Genomic DNA, 27708 nt, shown 5'->3' with positions numbered 1-27708 from the left:
AATTTCCCAGATTAATTTGACAAAAAAATCCCCAACTTACAAATCGCAGAACAAAAGTTCTGCAACCAATTTCCTCCAACCCTATAACAAAACATTCTACAACCAATTTCCTCCAATTTGCGGGTCGACCTCCTTTAACAAATAAAACTCCAACCCTTTCTTCTTCAGCTCCTTGATGAACTTTCCAATAAGATTCTTATCCTCATTCTTTCCCTCCAACAACTTCTCCAGGTACCCCTTTGTGTTAGTTTTATATTGTTGAGAGTTGTCCCACATCGGTGAGGGACAAGGTTTGTTATGTGCTTATATGGTCTTGGGCTACTCCTCATATTGCCAATTGGTTTTATGGTGAAACCTCAATTTCATCAGATACCCCATCACCCAAATGATACTTGGCGATAAGTAGAGCGATGGGATCCAGGACCGGCGACATGCAAACTCGTGCGGGTACCACGACGAGGAACTGAAGAGGAGGGCGAAGGCCATGAAGTGAAAGAGGAAGAAGAAGATGAAAGCATCTTGATTTTCTTTCAAACCGAGTCGATTTGGGATTCTTTGAGAGAGACCCTGTTGAGAATTAGTTCTTCTTTTAGCCATTGCTTTGGAAGTGGGTGTGAGGAGAGAGAAGATGAAGGAGAAGAAAATGAGGAAGAAAAATCTGGGATTGGCGATGGCAACGGCAGCGAGCTAGCAGAACGATGCGAGAAAGTGAGAGCGATTGAGCAAGATGGATGGACCCAACCAATTAATTATACAAAGGTTTTTGGAAGGATAAATAAATGGGCATACACCGGATAAATATGTGGGCCCAATATAAGTAATACGGGTACTATTTAGTACATAATTGCACCAAATAACCGAAAACCATATTAACTATTATATATGATCCTTTATACGAGCTGCCAATAATGTCTTCAAGTGTCAGTGGGTAAAGTTACTAGGTCCATAGCCACATTTCACATGGCTCACGTGTCTTTTGAATAGTTTGTTGTATATGTTATAAGAAGATGATGTGTAAGTAAGAAGTAGTTTTTCTTCATTTTGTTTGATAAGGTATAGCCTCTTCCCTTTTTGTTAACTGAAAAAAAAAAGGAAGAAAAAGGGAGATATATATACCTTATATTCCCAACAACTGCAAACTCATGAAACCATCTCACAATGTGAGTTTTGCTTCCAAGCAAACGTGATGTGCAATCATTTGGATTGTCACCGGAAAGAAGTTGTTATACTCAATTTTGATTGACTTAATTTCATGCCAGATAGGAAAAAGACTAGGGTTTGGAGAATGCGTGAAAGTATTGAAAGTGGAAAATAAGGGGAAAAAGAAAAAAAAGTGGGATATAAAAACTTCAATAGAGAGCAAACATGAAACAGGTTTACCACCACATGACATTTGAGTCTAATAATATAATGTCATGTCTTGAAAATTTTGTTCGTGTCATTATTTTATTGGAACGAGATACCACGATACTGGTGAATCCATTTCATATAGTGAAAATGATTATGTTTCGAAGCCTTTTTGGTTGTTGTTGAGGAATGAGTACAAGTAGACCTGTCATTTTGGACTCAACCCGTTAATATTAGTATTTGAGTGGATACTTAACAGATCGGATCGCTAATGGGTGAACCCATTAAATAACAAGTCACTTTGGGTCAAGCCGCTAGATCCATTAACACTTGTTAGTTGAGGATGTTTGAGTAATTTCAGTAAAATTTTAACAACAAAAAATAAACTCTATAATGACTCTCGTTTCGGACAGTGCCAGTTGCTCTCTGCTTTTGGCTCTCTATCCTCTCGTCCCTTTGCTTCTGGGCCTCTGGCTCCTTCTCGTTTTTTAGTCTCTCTCCAATCTTCTATTTTCTTTTCATTTTCGAGTTTTTTTGTTTTACCATTTATGTTACTGAAATTTAGACTTAATTAATATTCTTTCCTTTCTAAACTGTAAGTAAGATAAATATAAACTTCCGCTTGTTTAATTGCATTCAGCCTTATGCTTCTGCTTGCTCTGCATGTTTCTCATTTAATCCTTTAGTCTTGCTTAAACAGTGCTACAAGTCTACAATCTCTGCATCTATACTTGATTAACAGAGAGATGATTAGTTGCTTTACATGTTCATCCAAACGACGTACTTCTTTGATCTTCCTGTAGAAATTTTGTACTTATAATCTCATTTATCCTTGTAGGTTTACATATCCAAGTTAGTACTCTTTTCACTAGATATCCAAGTCAGCATCCTTTTATACATCCTTGTAGTTAATATGTGTAATTGTATTGGAATACAAAAAAAAAAGGGTTTGTTAATTGATGTTAATAGGTAAAACAGGTGACCTATTAGATTAACATATTGAGTTCTGGTGACCCGTTAACTTAACGGGTCGAATTAAACCTAATTTAAACCCGATAAACTCGACACGTTTACAAATCTAAGTACAAGGCAACAATACTGGGGTTATAATTTTGTCTTTGATTCACACGGTAATGTGTCGGGTGGTGTGGTCTGCAACATCTAGCCGTTGGGTGATTTTACAAAACTAGCCGTTGGGTTGGCACAAAGCCCACTTTCTCAATCATCCAAATTGGGTCAGTCAATATAGCAGGAGAGAGCAAAAAGCCCCTTATTAGCATACGAATTTTTTTTTTATTATCATCGGAACGTGGATAATATATCACGTATTTTAAGTGATGAATTTTTTTATTTTTTAAATTATTAATATTTTAATACACATACTCACCATTTATGTAATGACACACTATATACCACGCACCTCGTGTTTCAACCATACTTAAAAATCTCAGGTAGCATACGAAGTTGGATTCTACCCTCTCAGTGCCCTCCTTTCATTCCTAGCCGTTCAAAACATTTCCTTATTGATTCGGTGCTGAAGATTATGCCACGTTGGCAACAATAATCCTCATACTTCGTTAAACCCAACCGACGGCGTTCGTGGACCCCAAAAATGCGTCTCCCCTCTGCTGCAGTCCCTATCTCCCTCTGCAATTGCCTCCGACAGAAGCTCTGAACATGCGTGTTCTTCTTCCCTACGATTCTAATCTCTCTTTAATTTTTAATTTTGGGTGAGTTTCGAGCTTTTTTTTTTCTGTATAAGGCGACGTCGTCGGGTTCATTGCTTGAGCAGCAAGAGGATGGAGGAGGAGAGCGATCGGCCATGAAGCATTTTTGGACTTGGCTGCCATGAAGGCGGATCTGAGAGAATATCAATTCTTAACATGCATGCATGACACTACAATCTAATGATATTTCTCTTCATTTGTAAGCGAGATGTCTTAAGTTCAATTTAGCAAATTTGAATTATATTATTATCACTAGTCTATTTTGAGGCTTAGTCTACTATCATCCTTTAATAAAGATGTTATAGTTTGTTAAAAAAAACATACAGACATGATGTCAGTTAGGAAAGCATAACATGAATAATTAATGGTTTCTATCTGCACAGTAACAAGCAAATACAGAAAATGGATCCCAACAATATATGATTAATAGTTTATACTACGTTCAGAGCAAATTGGATCCCAATTAGATTGATTTTAATTGTCAATTTGGTTCAATTTTTTGTTCGAGTTGATAGTATGTGAACGTACATGAAAACCGTGACACCACAACCCGACCGCTATTAGCCGCAATTCCACCGTTTTTTATTGTTTGGGGACATGCAATCAAATCCACTCTCATTTCTACTCAAAACACTTCACCCACTCGGACAATTGGACTCAAGGCAAGCCTGATAAAGAAGTCAAACAATGGAACCGGATCCCCTCTTGAGCATAGGGTGGGGATCTTCCTAACCGGGTCATCTGGGCCATTGAAATTTGATCTAACGGCTACAAACAGGGAAGCTCTCTAAAAGTTATAATTATTATAGTCGTTGGATCAAATTTCAATGCCTTAGATGATCCCGTCAGAAGGATCCCCACCCTATGCTCAGGAGGGGATCAGGTTCCTCAAACAATAATCACTTAGTCCAACGTTCTATCTATGTGGCATAAGTTAAATTATTAAAAATAATATAAATTACTTAAAATTATAAAAAATTATAAAAAAAACTAATTAATATTTTCAAATACTTTCAACCAATTTTTTAATATTATCCGAAATTAAAAATAAAGTTATCTTTTATTATTTTATAAAATAAAAAAACTAATATTTTAATAAGAATTGTCTTGGCTATACAGTTTAAGGATGGAGAAGCACTTGAGCAGTTACTATTCATTGCAGACAGTTACTGTTTATTTAAAGAGATTAAGTACCACGTATTACTACGGTCTAATCGTATTCCTCTTCACTTGTAAGTGAGAGATCTTAGGTTCAATTCTTACCAAAGGAAAATTTGAATCACATTATTGCTAGCCCATTGTGAGGTTTAATTCACTTCTTTTCCTTTAAAGTAGATAATATAGTTTGTTCAAATTTAAAATAAAAAAAAAGATTTAAGTTGCCTATTGTTAGGGGTAGGGGAGCCTTCCTACGCTGTGCTCTTAGGGTGCATTTGTTCCACCGGACTATCTCAGACTGGACTAGCTTCAGGGACTAAGTTGGACTGGCTTGGACTAGACTAAGCATAACTAACTTAGTGAAGCGTTTGGTGCAGTGCCACACTAAACTATAGACTAAATTATTTTTAAAATTCAGATATTTTTCTTTTTTTTCATTTTAATTCTTTCTCCCCTATCTCAATCGTTCCTTTCTCTTCCCACTAGACAAAACTTCTCAATTTTTCTCCAGTTCTCAGATGAAGAAAATTGCAGCTGACGAAGAAAATCAAGGGGACGCATAGTCCAAAGAAAGTAAGAATCGCAAGAGGGAATCAAGATCCAAAGGCTCGATTCTTGTGGGTGCTGGTATTGGACAATGACAAGACTGGGTATTCGACAAAGGCACGATTTATTCCCACACTAGATGATCCTTCGCTGCTTGACTCTCTCTCTGCCTTTACGATTTTGGTCAAATCCCAAAAAAACACCAATCAAGTTCATGAAAATAGAAAATTAATAATAAAAAATTAAAAAAATAGTGAAAAACTGAAAATTCTGAGATTGGAAGGAGCGAAGATGGATCCAGTCCGTGTGTGACAAGACGATAAGGAGGTAGGCTCCACTCATCTCTCTCTACTCTCTTCCGTTCGAATATTTATTGACTTTTTTTGCTCTGATTACACCTGTTCTTGCAAATTAGCTGCTTTAATTCACTTGTTCTTCCATGGGTGGGGATTGGAGTTGCAGACGGCAAGGGGTGGGTGAAAGAAGATGAGTCGTCGTCAGAGATGACGTAGTCGTGCAGGACAAGCACGAGGATGCGACATGAGAGGGAAGACAGTCTTAGCTAGTCCCAAGGTATTTGGGGGGCCTAGCTAGGACCGGCTAAGCAAGGTTTTAGTCGGAGCGAGTGAACTTTAGTCCCACTTCCCATGCTGATAACAAACACAAGATTGGACTAACTTTTAGTCTAGTCTAGTCCAATGAGACTTAGTGAGGACAAACAAACGGGTCCTTAGAGGCTTGGGGCTTGCTCAAAAATGAAAAAGAGGCTTAGGCAAATCTAAAGCCCAATGAACATCAACCCAAAACCTAAATCCCAAAAAAAACCATGGGATGGTTCCAAAGTAAAGAGCTGTTGAGTCAAGAAAAACGCCACTTGCCACCGACCACCGACCCGGCTAAAAGATGAAAATAAAACCAGAAGAGAAGAGTGGAGGAGGGCAACAACATCAACGTCCATGTCCATGTGGGTCTGCATGCAAACGTTGAGTTTTCTCATTTTCCACGGCAAAAAGCCGTGGCCACCAGCCACCCATTAGCCAGCTGTTGCTGATCGATGGCTATTAAAGTTATAAAATGATCCACCACTTTCAACTTTTCAACACAAAAATCAAATCCCTAGCGAGGTTTTTTGTTCTTTTTTTCTTTTTCTTGAAATTCTCTCTTTTTAGAACTAATCGGTGGAATTAAATTAGCGTGGTGTTATCCACACCCTTCTTGTTACATCTTATGTTCTTAGATTATTAAATTATTATGATATGCTTGTTATTCAACACAAAGGCAAAGAATTGACACATGCCCCACCTGTATAAAGCATAAACACTTGTCGGCCCTTTTCACTCTTTACTCTTGTCCATATTTCCACTAATTTATTGTCCAAAATTTTAGCACTTTGCCACGAGATTCATGATTAGTGGAATTAATTAAAAATAGAGGATATTACCATGTTATGACTAAGATAGGAAAGGAATATTTTTCGGATTCCTTTCTCTTAATCCACTAAATCAAGGAATTCGTGCCATTGAAAATTGATCAAACAGCTACAAATAGGGGCCCACTTTAAACTATTATAATAACTTCAACTATTGGATCAATTTTCAACGGCATGAATTTTCTGATTTGGTGAATTAGGATGAATGGATCTGGAGAGGATTCCCTTCCACTAAGATATTGCAAGCAATACCTTAAACTACTAATTTATTCCATGTTAGGTGATGATGTTTTGCTGGGAAAAAAGAATATTAAAGCATTAATATCTGAATTTTGACCTAACTAGAACTTGTTTTTTATATTAAAAATTCGTCAGTATTGGTTTTTGAAATTCTTATAACATGTAGCAAGTTAACAACAATTTTATTTTGTGTAATATCGTTAGAACTTTCATATAAAATAAAGGGTTTAAAGAGAGAAATAAAGAACATTCAAACAGAATTAACTAAAATAATCATTGTTCCACATTGTGTAAAATTCAGCGACCAATATTTACGAATGTTTAGTTCAAAGACCAAAGCTTCAATCCGATTAAAGTTCATACACCAATGCTCATTTCTTATTGGGGAATAATTTCATTTAAGTTGAAATGAAATAAAAATTAATTGATTTATGGCTGGGCTCCTAATTGAAAATAAGTTTGAAATCAAATTTGAGCACATGCCAAGAGTTTGAAGCTCAGAGTTGAGAATGAGTTTCGAGTCTATTTCTTGTAGTCACAAACTTTGAAACGGGAATCTTACACCTCGACTATTAGATTATGAGTCTGCTTTTCGTGGTCACAAATTTTAAGGCAATATCCATTTCATTCGGAGACTCATTCCAATCAACCAACCAAACACCAACTTGATATTAATTTCTTTTACTCACAAATATTGCTCAAGTTTAATAAATATGATGACAAATAATTTACTTTGGAAGTGAGAAGAGAGACATAAAACCCTAAACCCTAGACTCCATAAAAGACATCGACCCTATATGCCTTAAATGGAAGCAAGAAAATTATGTTGCAACAAATATAAAGTTGTATTTGTTTAAAGGGAAACATAGATATGTATAGTTTGCCTTTCCAAAGCATATGTATATATAAATCAATTTGTTGAAAGATGTCACCCTCTCCTAGCCAATAGATCATAGATCATATAATAATAAGATCCTTTGATTTGTATTTATTTTTAAAAGGATTTTAATTTTTATCCATAATAATTTGCATCATTGACAAAAAAAGAGAGAGAGAGAAAAGATTCGATTAGATTTCACTTCCTGTGTTGTTTCACTTTTACATATCACTCAAATCCAAAATAATAATTAAAAGAAAATCAATATTTAAGTACTAAATAATTTCATGATGAATGATATGATACTATATTTCATAGTGTTGATGCACAAAATTTGAAGGATCTTGGACCAACGTAAATCCGACCGTGAATCACACAAACGCACAAGAACACAAAGATGTATCGAGGTTTACCCCAACACACTGATGTTGATTATGTATGTATGTATGGATTACAATAGATCAGCAAAGGAGCTCTCTGTGGATGCAGCCCTTGCCATTTTGCTCTCTGTTTGGCTGAGATGGTATTGCCTTCTATTGTTATGAGGATTGAGTGTGAGACTCTGTGAAGGTGAGGCTGAATGTGTGTCCCCTCTTAGTGAAGGTGAGGCCCCTTTTATAGAATAAGGGTTTCCTCCCTTCTTACATAAACCATGGGCTTAGGGATGAAGCCCAAAGATGAGGCCCGATATATGATACCAACAGGAGTCCCCCAAGTCTTCAGTCAAGAGGGTCTTTTGGCTGGAGACTTCAAATCAAATCCATGTACGGGCCGAAGTGGCTAGATGTCTTGAACCAGTACTCAATACAAGGTAATGCTCAACATAAAGCAACACTCGACTAGAGGTATCACACGTTACGAGACTGCTCGGTTGGAGGCAATGCTCGTTGCGAGGCTACTCGGCTAGAGGCTATGCTCGCGGCGAGGCGGTTGCTCGGCTAGAGGCAATGCTCGTTGCAAGGCTGCTTGGCTAGAGGCTATGCTTGCTGCGAGGCAGCTCGGCTCGTGGTATTCCTCATTGCAAGTATGTATTTTATGTCAGCGTGCGCTCAATATGAGTTAATTCTCAACATGATTCGGGTCCACTTGTCGAGTTCGCATATTGGGTTCTTTTAATCAGCAACAATGTTGATCTGTGGATCTAGTTGCTCAATAATTTCTGACAATAAATGACAGTATAATTATGACCGTATAATGAAGAAATCAAATTGACAAAGTTTGTCAAGGCAAAATATTGTACTATGTGCCTTCTATAAATAAATAATTTATTTAGTCATGTGGTAAATTACATGTTGTATAAGTGACATAGTTTAATGGCAGTCACAATACTCTAGGCCACATGTTAACAAATATCATAAAATAATAATAATAAAATATTTAGATAGATAATGATATTGAGAAAACATAATGATGGGTTTCTTTTATGGCCGACAATATCAAAGTGAAAAGTAGAGACTTCATAATAAAAGTGCTTTTATCTTGAGTTTTATCGTGGCTTTTTTTCTGTTAGACAGATGGATAATGGGTATATATTATACCCAAGGTATAAAATATTGATGATATCGGAAATATCGGTAGTCCAAAAACACGGAAATATCGATGGAAATATTGGGATATTATCGATATCGATAAAAATAATATGGAAACCACGGAAATTGTAAGAAAAACTTGGAAATTTTTATTGAAACTTTGCAGGATGTTTATTTAGTCAATTATTTATTAGTTTATCACAAAAAATTGGAAGGAAATGCATTGCATGATGGATTTAACTTTAAGTTGATTATATAGCGAGCTGTCATATGCAAATTTGTTTCTTGCAAAAAGAATTCAAAACAAAACCATATATATAAATATTTTAGCATATTTTCACAAAAACATAAATGATATGGTGGTCAAGGTGTTGAGGGGTAGCAGTTCCGTTGGTTTAAAATCTTAATCCATTAACCGAGTCCAAATGTGCTCAAAACCCTCAACAACAACAACGTGTTACGTGTCACTCTCATTACGCATCCAGATAAAAAGCCAGTCCCAGATTTATCATATCAAAATTTTTCCAAACTCCCAAAATACCCCTACTGCACCTCCCATTCTCCCACCCCACCACCAAATAATCTCCGTCATTTCAGTCACAACCCAGGTCCTCTTTCGTCCACCCAAAATTCCCCCACCCTTCTACTATGTCCGAACTTCACCGAAAACCAAGAAAGGTAAGAAGAGGAGTGAGAGAGAGAAATGGAGTTCAATTTCAACACCAATAGGGCGGAAGCGGAGCGCCGTGAAGCTACTGTCGGCGCATGACTTGCAGGAGACCAAGACCTTCAAGATTTGAGCCCGAGAGACTGACCCCAGGCTCGAGGCCACCAAGCAGATAATCGTCGTCCCCGACACTCTTCTCGCCGTTGAATCCCAGATCAATAACCAAAACCAGCAGCCCGACTGGTACGCTATTCTCCAACTCGCCCAGTACACTCAGAACCTCGAAATCATCGCGACTCAGTACCGTCGACTCGCTATTTTGCTGAACCCCCACCGGAATCGCTTCCCTTACGCTGATTATGCCTTTTGGCTGGTCTCCGAGGCCTGGAACGTCCTCTCTAACCCCACCAAGAAGGCCATGTACGACCACGAGTTGAGCATGTTCAACCGGTTCAACTCGGCCTCATCCGGGTCGACTCAGCTGTTCGAGAGGCAACATTGGATAAGTGTTAAAATATATTTCTTTCCCAAAACCGATATTATCGGCATTTCAGGCCATGATTATACCCTGTACCTTTTTTTTTTTTGCCTTAAAGTTTTATCCTACCACTTTAAATAATGATTAAAGGTATAATAAAATATTAAATTATAATATTTGTAATAGCTTTTCAGAAAATGGGAACATGCATGATGATAACATATATCAGTGACATATTAAATAAAAAGATAAAGTTCTTATCTTTTGCATGTTCTCCGGTGGGTTTTTCAGTGGATGGTAGATGACTGCTGTCCCGTCACTTCACCTATCATCAGTGGCTGTCTTTTTTTATTATTATTTTTATTGCAGCATCATCAGTCTGCAACATCATCTTGACTTTTATACTCTGCAAGGCACTTCGAAGAGAGTTTCCGCTCTCTTTTGAATGGGTTGACCAAGCCTTTGTTCTTCAAAGTTTTCAACAACACTTCTTCGTCTTCTTGAAACCCCGCGGCTTCTATGTCTTTCAAGTTAACTGGGACATACTTGGGCAGCCCAGCACTCATACCTTTAACAGTTCCCTTCAATTTGGGAAGTCGACGGTAAAGCGGCATCTGACCGCCTTTAAATCCGGGGCGAACATCTGTGGGAAGAACCGCAGCACCTCTTACTATAAGGCACATGCAACTCAAAGCCATAAGTCTTACCTCGTGTGACGTTGTACAGGGAACGCCTTTTGTTGCTACTGTCATTAGTCGAAACCATCAGCATTGGAAGCTGGTTGTGACGTGATTTGACGATGCGATACTGCTTGTGATGTAACGCAATTGATTTCCAATGCTTGCAAACTGCACTAAACTAGATATAGACAGAGATGGGTATCAACTTTTCTACTATCAAACCCAGAATGTCGGCCGGAAGCCATGCCCAACCTGCGACTGAGGTTAACGCTTCTTCCATAGTTCTGCATTATTTAGGCCTGGATTGGAACTCCATCTCATTGATAAGGTACCATCTAGGAATCAAATTAGGCTTGCCATTGGTGAGTTGTTCTCCTCTCTGTTACGGCAAATCAATCCTCAAATGAGGCTTGCTGCTGCTTCATGGTGGATTGAATCGCCTAAGGTTAGCGTTTCTAGAGAAAGACTTTCTGGTTTGTGTCTCTATGTGGGTTAGTGAGAGGAGAGAGAATGAAGGAATATGACTGTGTTTTCATCGATACCGCTGTGACCGGGAGCTGAAGCGGAAGACATGGGTCTTGCAGTGACTATGCAGGTGTTTGGTTCTTGGGTTTCTGCAGATTCACGGAGGTGAGATGAAAAAATGAAAGAGAACTGACATAGCTTTTCGTGTCGTTTCCCACACACGGCGCCAAATGTTGATGCACAAAATCCGGAGGATCTTGGACCAACGTAAATCCGACCGTGAATCACACAAACGCACAAAAACACAAAGATGTATCGTGGTTCACCCCAATGTTTGGGCTACGTCCACACTGATGTTGATTATGTATGTATGTATAGATTACAATAAATCGGCAAGGGAGCTCTATGTGGATGCAACTCTTGCCATTTTACTCTCTGTTTGGCTGAGAGGGTATTGCCCTCTATTGTTGTGAGGATTGAGTGTGAAACTCTGTGAAGGTGAGGCTAAATGTGTGTCCCCTCTTAGTGAAGGTGAGGCCCCCTTTTATAGAATAAGGGTTTCCTCCATTCTTACATAAACCATGGGCTTAGAGATGAAGCCCAAAGACGAGGCCCAATATATGGTACCAACACACAGTAAAAGAAAATCAATATTAAAGAAAATGTTAAGAAGACCACATTTTTTGTACTATGCCATGTTAATTAATGAATTTATCTTATTAAATGTTAATTTAACATAAACAAAAGGATGGCGTTAGTGAAAGGAACCAATGATGCAACATATTATTACATGCCACGTCACTAAAGCTATCATTAATGACGGCATTGATGCAAATTTGAACCATATTATGATATGTCACGTCAATTAATGAATTTATCTTATTGAATGTTAATTTTTTTTATTGGATGTTAATTTAACAGAAACAAAATGACGACATTCGTGAAAAGAACCAATTGTGCAACATATTGTTAAGTTATTATTTTTTTTTTAACAAACAATATTATCTACATTAAGGTGAAGGGGTAAACTTAGCTTGACAAAGTGTTAGTAATAATATGGTTCAAATTCGCCTTTAGTAAGAATTAAATCTAAACCCTTCACTTACAAGTAAATAAGAATGTTACTAGACTGTAATACTAAATGACAATATATTATTTTGTTCAGCGACTAAAGAAACTAATATGAGAGCTCAGAATTAAAATTAAGCTAAGAGCAAAATTTAAAAACCATTGATACAATTAAGCCCAAAATTTTCCTTGGAACTAGCTTTACATCACGTACGTGGATTTAAAGGGCAAGTAGAGAAAAAGTGATGTGAAAAATGGAGTATGATTTTATTTCCTCCTAGTCTCCCTCCTTTTTTCTTTCCTTATATTTAAACAGTTACGGTTAAATCACGTCAACGTTTTGTGTTAATTTTTAATAGTCAGAAGAAATCAAAAAGTAATATATAAGAGAAGGGAAGGGAAGAAGACGTGAATAGTCACGTCAACGTTTTATGTTAATTTTTAATAGTCAGAAGAAGTCAAAAAGTAATATATAAGAGAAGGGAAGTGAAGAAGATGCAAGTAAAAGAGGAGAAAATCCTACTCCGAGAGAGAGAGAGAGAGAGAGAGAGAGAGAGAGAGAGAGAGAGAGAGAGAGAGAGAGAGAGAGAGAGAGAGAGAGAGAGAGAGAGAGAGAGAGAGGCTATATCGCAGTCCAAAATGTCAGCATTCAACTACCACCATTTCCTCCGTTGCTTTCGCAGCCGATTGGCTCAATTACCACCATTTATGATTTATCATTAGGTTCGTTGCCATCTAATCAGACACTAAATCTAATTTTTCACTAAAATTAGTTGGTTGCCATCTAATCAAAGACTATATCTGATTTTTCACTAAAATTAGTAGACGTAGCATTTCATGCAAATAATATAAAAATACATAAAACGTTATTGTATTAATATAACCATCTTTGTATATAAAGTCAACAACTCCTATTAGGGTCACAAGCTTCATAAAAAAATTTTGAATAAAAATGTCCTCAAAACAAAAAATTTCAAAAGCAACCCAAAATAATGCACCAAATAATGTAGTGGTATTTTTGTCATTTTAACAGTTTTTTAATAATTAATTCTTTTTGTACATTTTTTTTATTTTTTTAATTAATGCCTCACAATAGACTAGTAATAATGTGATTCAATTAGTTATTCATTAAATATTATTTTTCTCTATTTTTAAACACGTTCAAAACATTTTAAGAGGCGTGTAATGCCGGTTATAAAAAATGTATTTTGCACGCGCATAAGAATGTAATTAAATTAGTTGTCAAATGATTGTTTTTTATTTTAACAAACTATATTATTTATACTAAGGGAGAGGGAGGTGGACTTAACCTCATAATGAACTGTCAATAATGTGATTCAATCAATTGGTTATTAAATATTATTTTCTCTATTCTTAATGTAAATCCAATAGAATGTAGATGGAAATTGACAGACATATTTTATTATGTGAATTCAGCTGCTTTGATTGGATTTTGAGGGGTTTTTTCTAGCATGATTTAAGATTATTCATTTACTTTAAATATTTAACTTACCCTTTGTCAATTCATGCATATAAATACATTTAAAATGTATAAATCGTGCATAATACGCCGTGATTCAAAAACATGCATGCATGAAGACTAGTATTAAGTAAGTTGCCCGTTTCACAGACAGAATTTCAAAACATACAAACAATAAAAAAGGGGAAAAAGAGGTGATTTCCCTTACGAGAATCTCGTGACTCTTCTCCACTGAAAAACGGAAAGGTAACAATTTCAGTAAGAACTTGAAAGTAAATCCTTCATGGGTTTACTATTTTTAAAGTTTGTTTTTTTTGGTTTAATTAAGTTTTTTAAGTAAGTGCCACGCAATCTTGAAATGAAGGACATGGATCATGAAACCGTGTGATGCTGGTGAAAGCTCTGACTTTCAAAATCTGACTTGGTAAATAGATTAGGAGAGAGAAAGAGAGAAAGAGGGACAGAATGTGAAGAGGATAGTAGAGCATAATTATACAGAAGATACAGAGCTACGTACACAGCAACCAAGAGGGTATTTCGTATTTTCCTCCTTATACCTAAAAAGAAAGGAAAAGACAGAAAATTTGCATTAACAACAAAGAGAGAGAGAGAGAGAGAGAGAGAGAGAGTAAAAACGGAAGGGTTTTCTTTTCTGTGGCTTCGGATTCTTCTGCCAAATCAATCTGTCAGCTTAGGAATAAAACATTTTACAAATCTGCTGTTTGGGAAAACAAAATCAATCCAATTCACCCCAAAAGGGGAATGCTTTGATTACCTTTGTGTTTTGTTTTGTGGGTAAATTCAGAAGAAGAGAGAGAGAGAGAGAGAGAGAGAGAGAGATGGTGGAGACTTGGAGGTGGGTTTTGCTGGTTTTCAGCATCTGCATTTTTGGGTGGAGTCCAAGCTCCATCAATGCCGCCACAGATCCCACAGATGGTCAGTTGCCTCACCCAACTCTTCTTCTCTCTATTTTTTTTTCTGTTTGTTTGAATTAGTATCAGTTTATTTGGACTCTCATGAGCTAACTTCTGGCAAATCTTCATAAAGTTTGAAACTTTAGTTTTTTCCATTCGTGTTAAATACTAAACCCACTGAATGCATTGTGGATTTGACTTTCTTTGGGAAATTACAAGTTGTTCTTGAACTGCTTAATGGGAGCCAGATTTGTGCTTTTACTTTTGATTTTATTTATTAGTTTGTTTATTTATTTTTTGATTTGAAGAGTTCTATCTGTATGAAGGGGCATCAGAGGAACTGTTTATGTGCACAGTCTGGTCTGATATTAGTGATGTAGATTAACTTTGCCTTGTTTAAACAAAAATTCTGGGTTTTAATGTGATTGCTGTTTGGCATTCATGTAATTCGGGCTTCTGAAAAGATAATAAAATTAGTCCTTTTCTTTATCAAAGTGGTAATTAGATGTCGCTGTATGACCATCATTGCCACCTTTGAGTCTTAAAAGCGTTTAATTCCCACTTTGAGTGATGATGAAAAACTGTTACAATTGCTACTTTTCTGTCATCAACAATTCCCACTAGCGTTTAGGATAGGTAATTAGAAAGTTAAAATTACCATTGGATTTTGAAAAGATGCAATTTGGAAATTTATTTTTAGAAGTTACCGGATTTAAAGTGTCGGTTTGGCTGACCTATTCAGGTGAATTTCTTATTTCCCTTAGATGCATCAATTTATGAATGAGGAACTGAAGTATACGTTTATATACAATTTTATCATATGACAAAATGCATATATAAAACGTTCAACATAAGAGAAGTTCTATCAACTTGGTTGATTCAAACCAACGGTTATCTTGCTCCTCTACGTCCAGTGAAGGTGAGGATGCACTCTTGGTTTGGGAAATTTATGAATGACACAGCAACCCGAATTTCCAAATTCTGAGCGTGTTTTTGCAATTGGTTTGCATGCTTGTACCGTTATTGCTGGCAAGTCTAATCTTTTCAGAATTTTAGTTGTAGCTGCTCTCCTTCTGGCTCAAAGATGCTTCGGCAATTACGTTTATCTTATCTGATTTAAATCATATTCACTCTGGAGTCTGGACCCTATTTTACTTCTCTTCAAGTTTCATTGCTCTGAAGAAAGCACATTATTGCAACTATATGAAATTCATTTCATAGTCCACATCTGCTTATATTGAATTTCTTTTGGCATGTTCAATGCACAGTTAGTGCTCTGAAGGTCTTGTACAGTAGCTTAAATTCCCCATCTCAGCTAACCCAATGGATTCAAAATGGTGATGATCCATGTGGCCAGTCGTGGAAAGGTGTTAAGTGCTCGGGCTCACGAGTAACAGAAATGTGATTCCCTACTTCCTCATTCATTTGCCTAGATATTATCACATGTATGCTAATTTTTTATGCCTCTTCTTTCATTACTCTTTTTTATCAGTGATTTATCAGGTCTTCAACTTTCTGGGACGCTAGGGTATCAGCTTCAGACTCTGACAGCACTAACCAACCTGTAAGATCAATGGTCGCATGTGTCAAGTTGATTGATCCATTTTATTTTACTGATTAGTTTGATCTCATGATTTGAGTATTTGACAAATTTTGCAGAGACATGAGCAATAATAATCTTGCAGGCACTATACCGTATCAACTTCCTCCGAACATGACACGATTGTATGATTCATAACCACATTTATCTACTGTTCTGTGTGTATTGTCGCACTTCTAGTTTGTTTTATAACATAAGCCATTTTTCTATGCAGAAACCTTGGTGGTAATAACTTCAATCAAGACATCCCTTATTCCATCTCTCAGATAACATCTCTTACATACCTGTAAGTAAATAATTCTTTATAACTTTGGTCACAAGACTTGCAACATATCGAAAGTGTTTAAAGTAAACCAGTTTCATTCTTTTGGGGACTGCAGGAACATTAGTCACAATCAGATTCAGAACCAGCTGGGTGACATGTTTGGAAAGCTCTCTTCTCTATCCGTATTGTGAGTTCTCCTTCCATCCTTGTTGTATATAAGTAGCTTGCAATGAAGTCCATTTTGACACGAGTGCATAGTTTGCAACTTGGCCATTCCTTTATCAAAAACCGAAAAATAGTAATATAACTAGATAACATTGTACCATATTGCACAATCAGTCAATATAAACAATCTTTGAAGAATTATGTTTTCATTTTTCTATGAAATTCTGCAAGTGTCAATCATCTCCCTTGATAGTCGCTAAAGAATTTATGTTGGTTTTACTCAAGGACCAAATGACGATAATTCTTTTCTTGCTTCAGGGATCTGTCTTTCAATTCTCTGTCAGGCAACCTTCCTGAGAGTTTTAGCTCCCTCTCAAGTATGACAACAATGTAAGTAATGAAAATTTTGTTATTATGGTAATGATTGTCTAGTTTGTAGTCTTGACTCTTCCCTGGAATTGTCTTCTTTCAGGTTCTTGCAGAATAACCAGTTGACAGGGACTATTGATGTCCTTGCCAATCTGCCCCTTGATAATCTGTGAGATATCCATTCAACTTAGCCAGATACTCATTACCACTCCCCACTCTGTTTCCTCAAAGTGTCCTGGCTTTCAGTTTCAGCCCACTAAAGTACTTTTGTTTGTGTTTCTTAGGAATATTGAAAATAATCATTTTACTGGCTGGATTCCAGAGCAGTTGAAAAACATTAATCTGGAGTAAGCATTCTATTATTAGCTACAATTATTTCAAATCTGGACTCTGGAGAGATTATGTTTACAATATACAATATGGTTCTAAGGAATGTCACTACAGGAAGGATGGAAACATGTGGAACTCAGGTCCTGCACCCCCACCCCCACCTGGTACACCTCCAGCCAAGAGCAATGGAAATCACAAATCTGGCAGCAACAACTCACCATCAAAAGGTGGCTCAGGTGAAAAGAAATCAGGAATTGGGGGTGGTGCCATTGCAGGAATAGTGATATCTCTTCTTGTAGTTACTGCAATTGCAGCATTCTTTCTCATAAAGAAAAGGTCAAAGAAGTCATCCTCAGATGTGGAAAAGTTTGAAAGTCGGCCCTTTGATCCCCTTGCAAGTGAAGTGCAAGGTACCTACAATTTGTCTACATTTTACATTTAGTTGAGCGTTATCAGAAATTATTTTGTCCTTTCCATTGGTTTGCTCTTCATGCTGTTCGGTTTGACTTCTCTAGACTGGATATGCTTGTATTTATTTTCTGCAATATTCCTGCTGGTTTTAGTGTATGATACTGCTTTCTTTGTTTATCAGTTGGATTGAGTTTATTAATTTACCCCCCAAATCATTGAATTGAAATTAAAAGGTCGAGATCTACAGTGTTATAAAATAAAAAATATTCTCAATAGGCCACATCCGCATTTCAATCATGTTTGTTCAGATTATTTAAGATTTTTGTTGAACCATTTTTAACTTTGAAATGGTTGTTGAATGTTAACTGCTTTGTCTCCGGCACTCCAATGCAGAAATGAAATCTGTACAAACCCCTGCCCCATTGGACTTGAAGACCTTTGATACTCCTGCCGTACTAAATCTTAGACCCCCACCAGTTGATCGCAATAAATCATTTGATGAGGATGAATTCGCAAAGAAACCCATTGTTGTCAAGAAAACTGTCACAGCTCCTTTAAATGTGACCTCATATTCAATAGCAGACCTGCAGATGGCTACTGGCAGCTTTAGCATTGACAACCTTCTTGGTGAGGGGTCTTTTGGACGCGTTTATCAGGCTCAATTCGATGATGGGAAGGTATACCGTTTACCTAATAAATCTATATGCCATGACATTGATGTTGGAAAGGTTTAATCTCTTTAAATTCAGTGACATCTCTTTACATAAAGGAGTAATGCTTTTTCTTCTTCATATCCTGCCTGAAGATGACTGACTTGCTTGTTTACTTTCATATTAATTCGACCATTTAATTTACTTTTTTGGTTGAAATCTTCTGCTCTCTCTCTCTCTCTCTCTCTCTCTCTCACGCGCATGCACACACACACACACACACGCACTGGTGTATGGACACCCTTGCAACACACACACAAAGTGAATGCTCTGGAGAGCCAGTATGATATCCTGAATGCATATATGGTTGGTTAAGCATTTGTTGATTTATTTATTCAAATGCTTCAATTCCAGTTGTTCCAAAGACTGAAGACAGAGTAGAATAATTTGTTACTACTTTTAACAATGTTATAGGTTCTTGCTGTGAAGAAATTAGATTCATCTGTCCTTCCTAGTGAGTTGTCCGAAGAATTCACCGAGATCGTTTCAAGCATCTCCCAGTTGCATCACCCAAATGTAACAGAGCTGGTGGGTTATTGTTCAGAGCATGGACAGCACCTGCTAGTCTATGAGTTCCATAAAAATGGTTCGCTGCATGACTTCCTGCACCTATCAGATGAATACAACAAGCCATTGACATGGAACTCTCGGGTCAAGATTGCTTTGGGGACTGCACGTGCATTAGAGTAAGTTTGTGAGTGGACGTCCATGCTTTGGCTTACATATTTAAGCTCACAATCATTTTTGAAACCTCGTTGACTGGAAATATGTGTTGCTGGTACTTACAATGCTTTCTTTTAGGTATTTGCATGAAGTTTGTTCACCATCTATCATTCACAAAAATATAAAGTCAACCAACATATTATTGGATGTAGAGCTCAACCCTCATCTTTCGGACTCTGGCCTTGCAAGCTCTATCCCCAATGCTGATCAGGTTAAATTTGGAATATCATACTTTTGAACTTTTAACTGTTTTCATATACATCCAATATGAACTGATTACTCCATTATCTGAAATTGTATCCTAACTGAATAGCTGTATTTTAGACATAGATGATTATAATTACCAGGATTTACGAAAACTCGTAACTCAGATGCACCAGTCTCAGAATCAAAGATACTGTCCGAATAGAAGCATACTCAAATTTCTATCTTCGTATGATTGTGAATGATAGTAAGGTTCTATTTGTTTTACATTTACATAAATGGACCTAGAGAAATAAGGTAGGAGCAGACTTTAGAACACTTTAAAAACTACTTCTTGTTCGGATCTCCTGTAATCATGGAACACATTCAATGACCCAAAATCATCTGTACTTGTTAGGAAGAAAAAAATTCATGTGTGAAACTCAGCTAAACGACCATTTCATGCTTCATAAGGGCTGAGACTTTATAGCTCACTTCATTTAGTGTCACCCATTTGTGATTGTCGGAAAATTATACGACGTAGTGGGTGTCTTACTTAAGTGGTGGCAGAACACATGTGCATACCTGTTGCATCAGTTGGATTGATCATTATTTTTGTGGGAGTGCTGATGGTTTAAGTTTCACATGAGCAGGCATTGGACCACAATGCAGGATCTGGGTACAGCGCACCTGAGGTTGCCATGTCTGGCCAATATACACTAAAGAGTGATGTCTATTGTTTTGGAGTGGTTATGCTGGAGCTTCTTAGTGGGCGGAAACCATTTGATAAGTAAATATTGACATAAATTAGTCTTACTATCTTATTAATGTTATTACCATTTGTAAAGATTGGTGAAATTAATTGTTGCATGAAAATTCCTTGACAGCTCGAAGCCTAGGTCTGAACAATCTCTGGTTCGATGGGCAACACCCCAGCTCCATGATATTGACGCACTTTCGAAAATGGTAGATCCAGAACTCAAGGGGCTCTATCCAGTTAAATCTCTGTCACGGTTTGCTGATGTGATTGCTCTCTGTGTCCAGGTAATGTACACGTAGATTATGGAATTTACACTCAATTTAATAATGTCTAACTTGTTACGGCATGAAGAACAACCATCAGTTATTCATGCCGTAACAAGTTAAATTATAGGATGTGGAGTATGGGGACTTTTCATATTGTGTAGTGTGAACTGAAGTGAAGATCTGATCGTTACCTTCCACATTATGGTGCAGCCCGAGCCTGAATTTCGACCTCCCATGTCAGAAGTGGTTGAGGCATTAGTTCGATTAGTGCAGCGAGCCAACATGAGCAGGAGAACAGTTGGAAATGATCAAGGATCATCCCATGGAGGTGGCAATGCCGATGCACAGGACAACCTGTCTTGAGGACAGCTTGAGGTGACAATGGGGACACACATGAAGACACGCCTCAGGAAAACCGCGTACATTTTGAGTACATTCGCTTGGCTACACCATATGTTACCGGGCGTACGTATACCCTTGGTAGTATATGCCTGTTAATATTTTTACGTAGTTGAGGTGGTAGTTTCATTTTTGAAAACTTTTCCAAATTGAACTGGGTGGATTTGGAGCTTGTTTCAAATGAGGAAGTCTGAATATTTTCTCACTTTATGCATACATTAAAACCAGTGCGTGCACCATTAAACGAGCCCTGGTGGTGCCGGATTCCGGTCGGCCAAATGACAGTTTGTATCACAAACTGAAGATATCAGTGATCAGTTTGCAGTGCAGGCTGCGGGAATCACGCACTTGATTTCTCTTGTAGGCTTGTAGCTGTACAATATTCAAGTAAATAATATAAAACTTCAAAGTTCTTTATTTGTTTCCCGGCACGTATAAGTTTGGCTCGATTGTGTTAAGAGAAATTTTATTTAAACCCATGTAACCTTTTTTCTACCTCCACCTAAAATTTTAAATATTAAGAGTAAATTGTAGCAATGGTCTCTTAATTTTAACTCAGTTGGAGCATTGATCTCTCAACTAAAAATTAATTATCATTAGTCCCTCAACTTTAATCTAATTGGAGAAATGGTCTTGCAACTTTAACCCAATTGGAGCAATGGTCCCTTAACTTTAACCCAATTGTAGCAATGGTCCTTTCAACATAACTCATATTAACAAAATTCTTGACAAAGTTGACGAAAAGAACCATATCTACATCTTTTGACGAGTTGTGGGATCCTAACTGTAATAATGATCATTTTAACATAACTTATTTTAACAAAATTATAACAAAGTTGACAAAAAGAACCATAGCTACACATTTTGATGAGTTGATGGACCAATGGTAATGGATTTTTAATTGAGGGACCATTGCTCCAATTTGATTAAAGTTGAGGGATCATTGCTACTATTTACTCAAATATTAATTGTCTTTTTTACCCTATTGCATAATTATCGTCAAGTACAATATGAAATTAATAATAAAACTTAAATTTATCAATAAACCCACATCCTATAATTAAACCCTACCATCACTTCTTATTTATCATACGTTTATTCCGGCTAAAACCCTATAAGCTCTTATAGAGAAAAAACAAGTTTTTTTTTATCGATAGATGGTGATAAAGTTTTGATCAATCCTCCAACTAAATGGAAATTTTTTGTTCGCTTGGTTTCAATTTTGTTTTTTTGAGTTAGAAGATAAGTATTTGATTATCATTTTTTTTTTGTCAATCCCAGACTGCTCATAGTTTAAACTTTTTGCACTGCCAAAGTGAAAGTATTAAAAAATTGTAGCACACACCAAATTTCTGGGATATATATTTTCCTTTCTATGAATATAAGTTTTGTAATCTTTGTTTAAAGGAGATCTCCACATCAATTAGATTGCAGACAAAACAATTTGGTTTATGGCCCAAAATAACAGCTACTGTACTTGAATATGCTCACAAACACTTTAACCCTCAGAAGATTCAAGTATATTCAAGACTCAAAATTTGATGAGAAAAATACGAGTATAAATTACAAAAACTATAACCTGTGAAGATGAATGTTAGTTTTAAACTATTTTTTCTCCAATGTTAATAACAACAGCCTTACTAGTCACTGGTATATATACAAAGAGTATCGTTGTTTAAAACTCAAGGCTTTGTTAGATATATTGACACTTGCCATGAAAACAATTGAAGAATTTGGAAATGAATTGGGATTGGGACCAGTCAGTTGAAGAGATCACAGTGGGAGGAGGGACAAAGGACCCATAATGTTTTTTGACTTTCGAGTCTATTTGAAAACAAAACTATTCAATTTGAGAATTTATTTTTTAAATGGTTGTAAAGATAACTTTACATTTTGAATCGGATTTGAGAGGATAGTTTATGTAATAAATTTGGGTTTAAAAAGATATTACTTCTTTAATTAAAAATCATATGGGTGTGGATAATAAGTTGGATGTAGAAAGAAGTTAAATGAGTTCAAATAAAATTTCCCGTTGTGTTATGTGCCGGTGGCATGTCTGCACATGTATTTGGGTTGTATCCTTGGTCCGGGATAATATTTACGGCAGCATTACATGTGGCGTCTCTGGTGTTTGCATCAAAATGGCAACGGAAGATGGAGTTTTGTATGAAGAGGATAATAACAAGGAGCAAGCACCTGAATTATTGACCGTCTTTCAACACAAGAATTGTAAACATTCACCATCACCACTTGGAATAGCTGCAAAAGAAATTGTCTAGCAATTGGTGTGGCAAGAAAAACAAGTGTCGGATCATTTTTCGGTTGGACCAGCTTAGTGAACCATAAATTGTACGAGATTAGTTTATAAAACAAGCAAAATACAAAGTTTAAACAACAAACATGAAGCAGCCGAAACCATCCCACCAGAGAATGCATCAATCAATTCTTGATGGGATCTGGAAACACACTAGAATAAGTCCTCTGCTCAATTGTAAACCATGTACTTTGGTGTTGCACTGAACTTCTGATACCCCTTTATGACCTTGTTAACAGCATCGAGGAAGTCCTTCTCTGTTGCCGTCTTCCTTCGGGCTCTTATGGCATACATCCCAGCTTCCGTGCAAACACTCCTAATATCAGCTCCTGTGAAAGAGATAACAATGTCACAAAACCGAAGTCCAGTAACACAATGTCAAGATACGAGGGATGTAGCAGGTCATATCACAAGCACGAGACCATGGGAGCACATCCAACATAACAACGAAGACGCAAATCACAGTATTCTCACCTTTGGTTACCGTAAGGTGAGGATGCAAATGATAACATCATCAGATCAAACTAAAAATAACACCAGGAGGACTAGGTAACAATGACAATTTGTTTACCAATGGTATATAGAAAGCATCCTTACCAGTTGAATTTGGGCAGAGACGAGCCAACAGTTCAAACCGAATGTCCCTTTCACAATTCATTGTTCTTGTATGGATTTTGAAGATCTGTGTCCGACTCTCCAAGTCGGGAAGGCCGAACTCGACCTTCCTATCCAATCGTCCTGGCCGCAGTAGGGCTGGGTCCAGCGTATCAGGCCTGCAAAAAGATCCAATAAAACCCCATCGTATAAACAGGCAGATGTTAATTAAAAATCAGAAAGAAACCAAATATAAATCGTGTAAAACTGCAAAACAAATACATAAACAAACCTGTTTGTTGCCATCAAGACTTTAATATTTCCACGAGCGTCGAAGCCATCCAACTGATTCACAATTTCCAGCATAGTCCTCTGAACTTCATTATCTCCGCCCACACCATCATCAAACCGAGCTCCTCCAATCGCATCCACTTCATCGAAAAACACAATACAGGCCTTCTTTGAGCGCGCCATCTAAAAACAAAAAAAAAACAACTTACTTAGAGAATAGAGCAACAGAAAAATAGTACTCAAAATATTTCAATATGCTAAAACATGCAACTATTTCTAACCTGAAAAAGTTCTCTGACCATCCGAGCTCCCTCACCAACGTATTTTTGAACAAGCTCACTCCCAATCACACGAATGAAGCAAGCATCAGTTCTATTCGCGACAGCCCTAGCCAGAAGAGTTTTACCAGTTCCTGGAGGACCATAACAGAGAACACCCTTAGGTGGATCGATCCCGAGCTTCACAAATTTCTCAGGGTGAAGCATAGGCAGCTCAACAACCTAAGATAGACCAAGTATATATGCACACTGTTAAGTTTATATCCTAAACTCAAAACGGTAGATATTAATACATGTTAAACATAAGGAAACAAATTAACAATGCAAATAAAATGGTTAAAACTATACGCACTTCTCTCATCTTTTCAATCTGCTCCTTACATCCACCAACATCATTATATGTCACATCTGGCTTCTCTTCCACGGTCATCATGGTCACACTTGGATCAATTTTTGGAGGCAAAGGAATCTGAATTTGATACTTGTTCCTATCAACCCTGCAGTGGCAAACTAAAGGTTAACCAGAAAGACGCTATGATTTTAAACAAAACCCCAACTATAATCACTATAAACTTGCTAAAGATGTGAGCACATGATAAAACACAGCACTAATTGCAATCTCAAGAGGACAAACATATTCATCACTAAAAACACGAATATGGAATGCTATAGCAAAACATAATATAGCATGGTGATGAGCGAGGACATGAGAAGTATGCAATGAAGGCCCAAAACTGCATTGCTGTATTAAATTACTATCCCTATTTCTTAAAGGGAACTGTTATTAGCACTCCAAAAATCTCATTCTACACTTCTCACAAGTGTATTTTTCTTTCTAATTATAGAAAGTTTGGAGTGTTAATAACAATTCCCTTCCTAAAAATTTCACTATTGCAGAAAATTCTTTTAAGATGTTTGTTGGCGAGTGGCTAACCAACTATTATCAAGCCTAACATTATGTGCTGCATCCTAAACGAGCGATGCTCACAGAAATAATCAAATAAGATTTGAAAAAGATGGAAAACAATCAGAGTTCACAAATAGGAGGGCCTACCCCACACGCATGCCTTCTTCTATATCCGTTGGGGAAACCTTGTCACCCAGACCCACAACAAACTGCAAAGAAATTACACAGCATTAAGAATGGAACAAGAAAATCAACAGATCAAAGATTGAAAAATAGAGCAAAAGTAAAAAAGAAATAAATAGCTGAATGGAAAAAAATTGATGAAAAAAGAGGTTAGACCTTGGCAATTTGTTTGACATTAATGACGTATTTAGCATCCTCGGAATTGGGATTGATAATCTTTGTACATCTAGCCACCTGGTTTCAACAAATTAATCAATGCCTCCTTATCATATTATAACACAAATCAGTGAGTGTATGGTTTCATGTGTAACCAAACCGAAACGAACCTGAAGAGGCTGTTCCTCCTGCATCATCTGCTTGTCGGAAACAAGATCATACTGGCTGGGTGCAGCCAACCCAGTGTCGGACTCCTTAATACCTGTAAAAGCAATCAAATTTAACTCGGCCCATCCACAAAGCTAACCACCCACAACTAGAACTTTCGAAATTCGGGGGACAAATCGAGTAAACAAGCTGCATACCGCGCAAGTCATTGACCTTTTTAGCCAAATCCTTTACTTCTTTCTCTGCTTGCTTAATGTGCTTCGAGTACGGCCCTAATCCCTGCATATCCCATTAAATCACCACAATCAATTAGCGCTAATCAAAGAAATTACTCTACGGGAAATCTCAGGATTATTAATTAGGGTTTTCGCTGAATCTGAAATCGGTGGGATTTAGGGTTTGTGGAAAAAGAATTGAGTTGAAGAACTTACATAGGTCTTCATGATGACGATGTCGTCCTCGTCAAGGGGTCTAGGGTTCTTCTCATCCTTGATGTCTTCTGGTTCTGGCGCCATCGGAGAGTTTAGAGAGAGAAACTAGAGAGAGAAAGAGTAGAAGTTTGGAGTTTGGGACTGTGCCCTGGTAAATGTTTCGTATTTCAATCGACCTTTTCTTTTTGCTCAAGCTAGCTATATGCCCAAATACGATACTCTGGGTTTTAGTCACGTGATCTGCGCGTGCAAGGATTGGTCAAAGTTCAAATATAATATTCTTACTATGTAATTATATCATCTTAAGTGACATCTGACGCAAACAGCCGTTTCATTTAGAGCAATTCCACCCCAGTGGAAATTGCCCAGCACCAAGTCCAAAAAACAGCCCAGCCCCTTGTCAAGTTGCTCCAGCCCGCGAAAGAGCCTGGGACACAGCCCAAGCTGGGCAACGGGCCAGCCTATTTCGGACAGACCCAGAGACCGGCCTGTTTAGAAGGCGCGTGCAGCACAAGCGCGCAGAAGCGCGAGTAGGGAACCGGGTTGCAGGCGGGGGGGGCCCGCTTGTCAGCCCACTTGTGGAGAACCCGGAATAGGGCTACGTGGCCTTCCTCAATGCCGTTGGATTTCCAACGGCTAGTTTTCTAGACCGTTGGATTTCCAACGGTAAAAAAATTTAAATTTTACTTTTAACATGGACCGTCAGATCAAAAATCAACGGTCCACGTTCTTTTTACAAAAAAGTAAAAAAAAAAAGAAAAAAAAAAGGCCCCAACGGTCAGAAATATGACCGTTGGCCACGTGGCAAGTCCCTGGCTCTTGGATTTGAATATTTTTCAAATCCAACGGTCCAGATTAATTAACTATATTAAAATTCATTAAAAAATATTAAAAAATACAGAAAAATTATTAAAAAATACAGAAAATTTTAAAAAAATTATAGAAATAATTGAAAAATGTTATTTTTTTTCCTATAAATACCTAACCCTCATCTTTCACCTTTACACCACATTTCAATTATCGAAATCTTGGCTAAATTATTGTACCACGGAAGTGACACGTGGCGTGTCGGGATTGGTTGAAAATAATATCGGAAATCTATTCACAAAATAGTACGTTCAGATAATGACACGTGGCGTGACGAGATTAAAACTATTTTATTTTTTTATTCTTTATTTTAAATGGGTTAAAAATCTTATCCGAAATAAACTTAAAAAAAAAACACACCAAATAAATGCGCTGGGTGCCAGCGCATTTTTTTAGGGGTGGAGATGCCTTGGCCTATTACTGTTCACTCCAGTCTATTACTATTCATTTGAGTGGATAAATGCGCTGGGTGCTGGCGCAAAGTCCACAGGGGTGGAATTGCTCTTAAATCAATCAAAATTTTTATTTAATTAAAAACAATTTAAAAAACCTTGTGTAAGAATAGCATTGTTCTTGAAAGTTTATGTATGTGGGCTAGGAGTGGAATTTTTTGCCAAGTTAATATGGCAACTGAATTGTCAATTGTACAATATTGATTTTATGCCAATCGATAATGGCATGGTACTGTATCAAATCAAAATTTTAGGTATAGTATTGGTATTTGATACCATTG

The 27708-nt window shown here is 37.1% G+C and overlaps 2 protein-coding genes across 2 annotated transcripts; one reads left to right on the top strand and one right to left on the bottom strand.

The window, feature by feature from the left end:
* The first annotated feature begins 14236 nt into the window (after positions 1–14236).
* On the top strand, positions 14237–21203 carry LOC126611359 (protein STRUBBELIG-RECEPTOR FAMILY 6-like). Its single transcript, XM_050279589.1, has 16 exons — positions 14237–14627; positions 15874–16006; positions 16098–16169; positions 16265–16330; positions 16420–16491; positions 16586–16657; positions 16954–17025; positions 17108–17173; positions 17289–17351; positions 17449–17744; positions 18139–18422; positions 18870–19141; positions 19257–19389; positions 20015–20151; positions 20249–20405; positions 20598–21203. Exons 1-16 carry the CDS (start codon positions 14531–14533, stop codon positions 20748–20750), a joined length of 2145 nt encoding a protein of 714 aa, XP_050135546.1. The 5' UTR covers positions 14237–14530; the 3' UTR covers positions 20751–21203.
* A 1762-nt stretch (positions 21204–22965) lies between these two features.
* On the bottom strand, positions 22966–26287 carry LOC126611379 (26S proteasome regulatory subunit 7). Its single transcript, XM_050279614.1, has 10 exons — positions 26109–26287; positions 25875–25956; positions 25680–25771; positions 25510–25587; positions 25318–25379; positions 24616–24760; positions 24267–24485; positions 23987–24168; positions 23698–23873; positions 22966–23429 (listed from the first exon to the last, which is right to left on the bottom strand). Exons 1-10 carry the CDS (start codon positions 26190–26192, stop codon positions 23272–23274), a joined length of 1278 nt encoding a protein of 425 aa, XP_050135571.1. The 5' UTR covers positions 26193–26287; the 3' UTR covers positions 22966–23271.
* Between the last annotated feature and the right edge of the window lie 1421 nt (positions 26288–27708).

Source organism: Malus sylvestris, chromosome 17, assembly GCF_916048215.2.
Source record: "Malus sylvestris chromosome 17, drMalSylv7.2, whole genome shotgun sequence".
Taxonomy (NCBI): domain Eukaryota; kingdom Viridiplantae; phylum Streptophyta; class Magnoliopsida; order Rosales; family Rosaceae; genus Malus; species Malus sylvestris.
The sequence above is the reverse complement of the archived record's forward strand: the minus strand, read 5'-3'. Positions and strand labels throughout refer to the sequence as shown.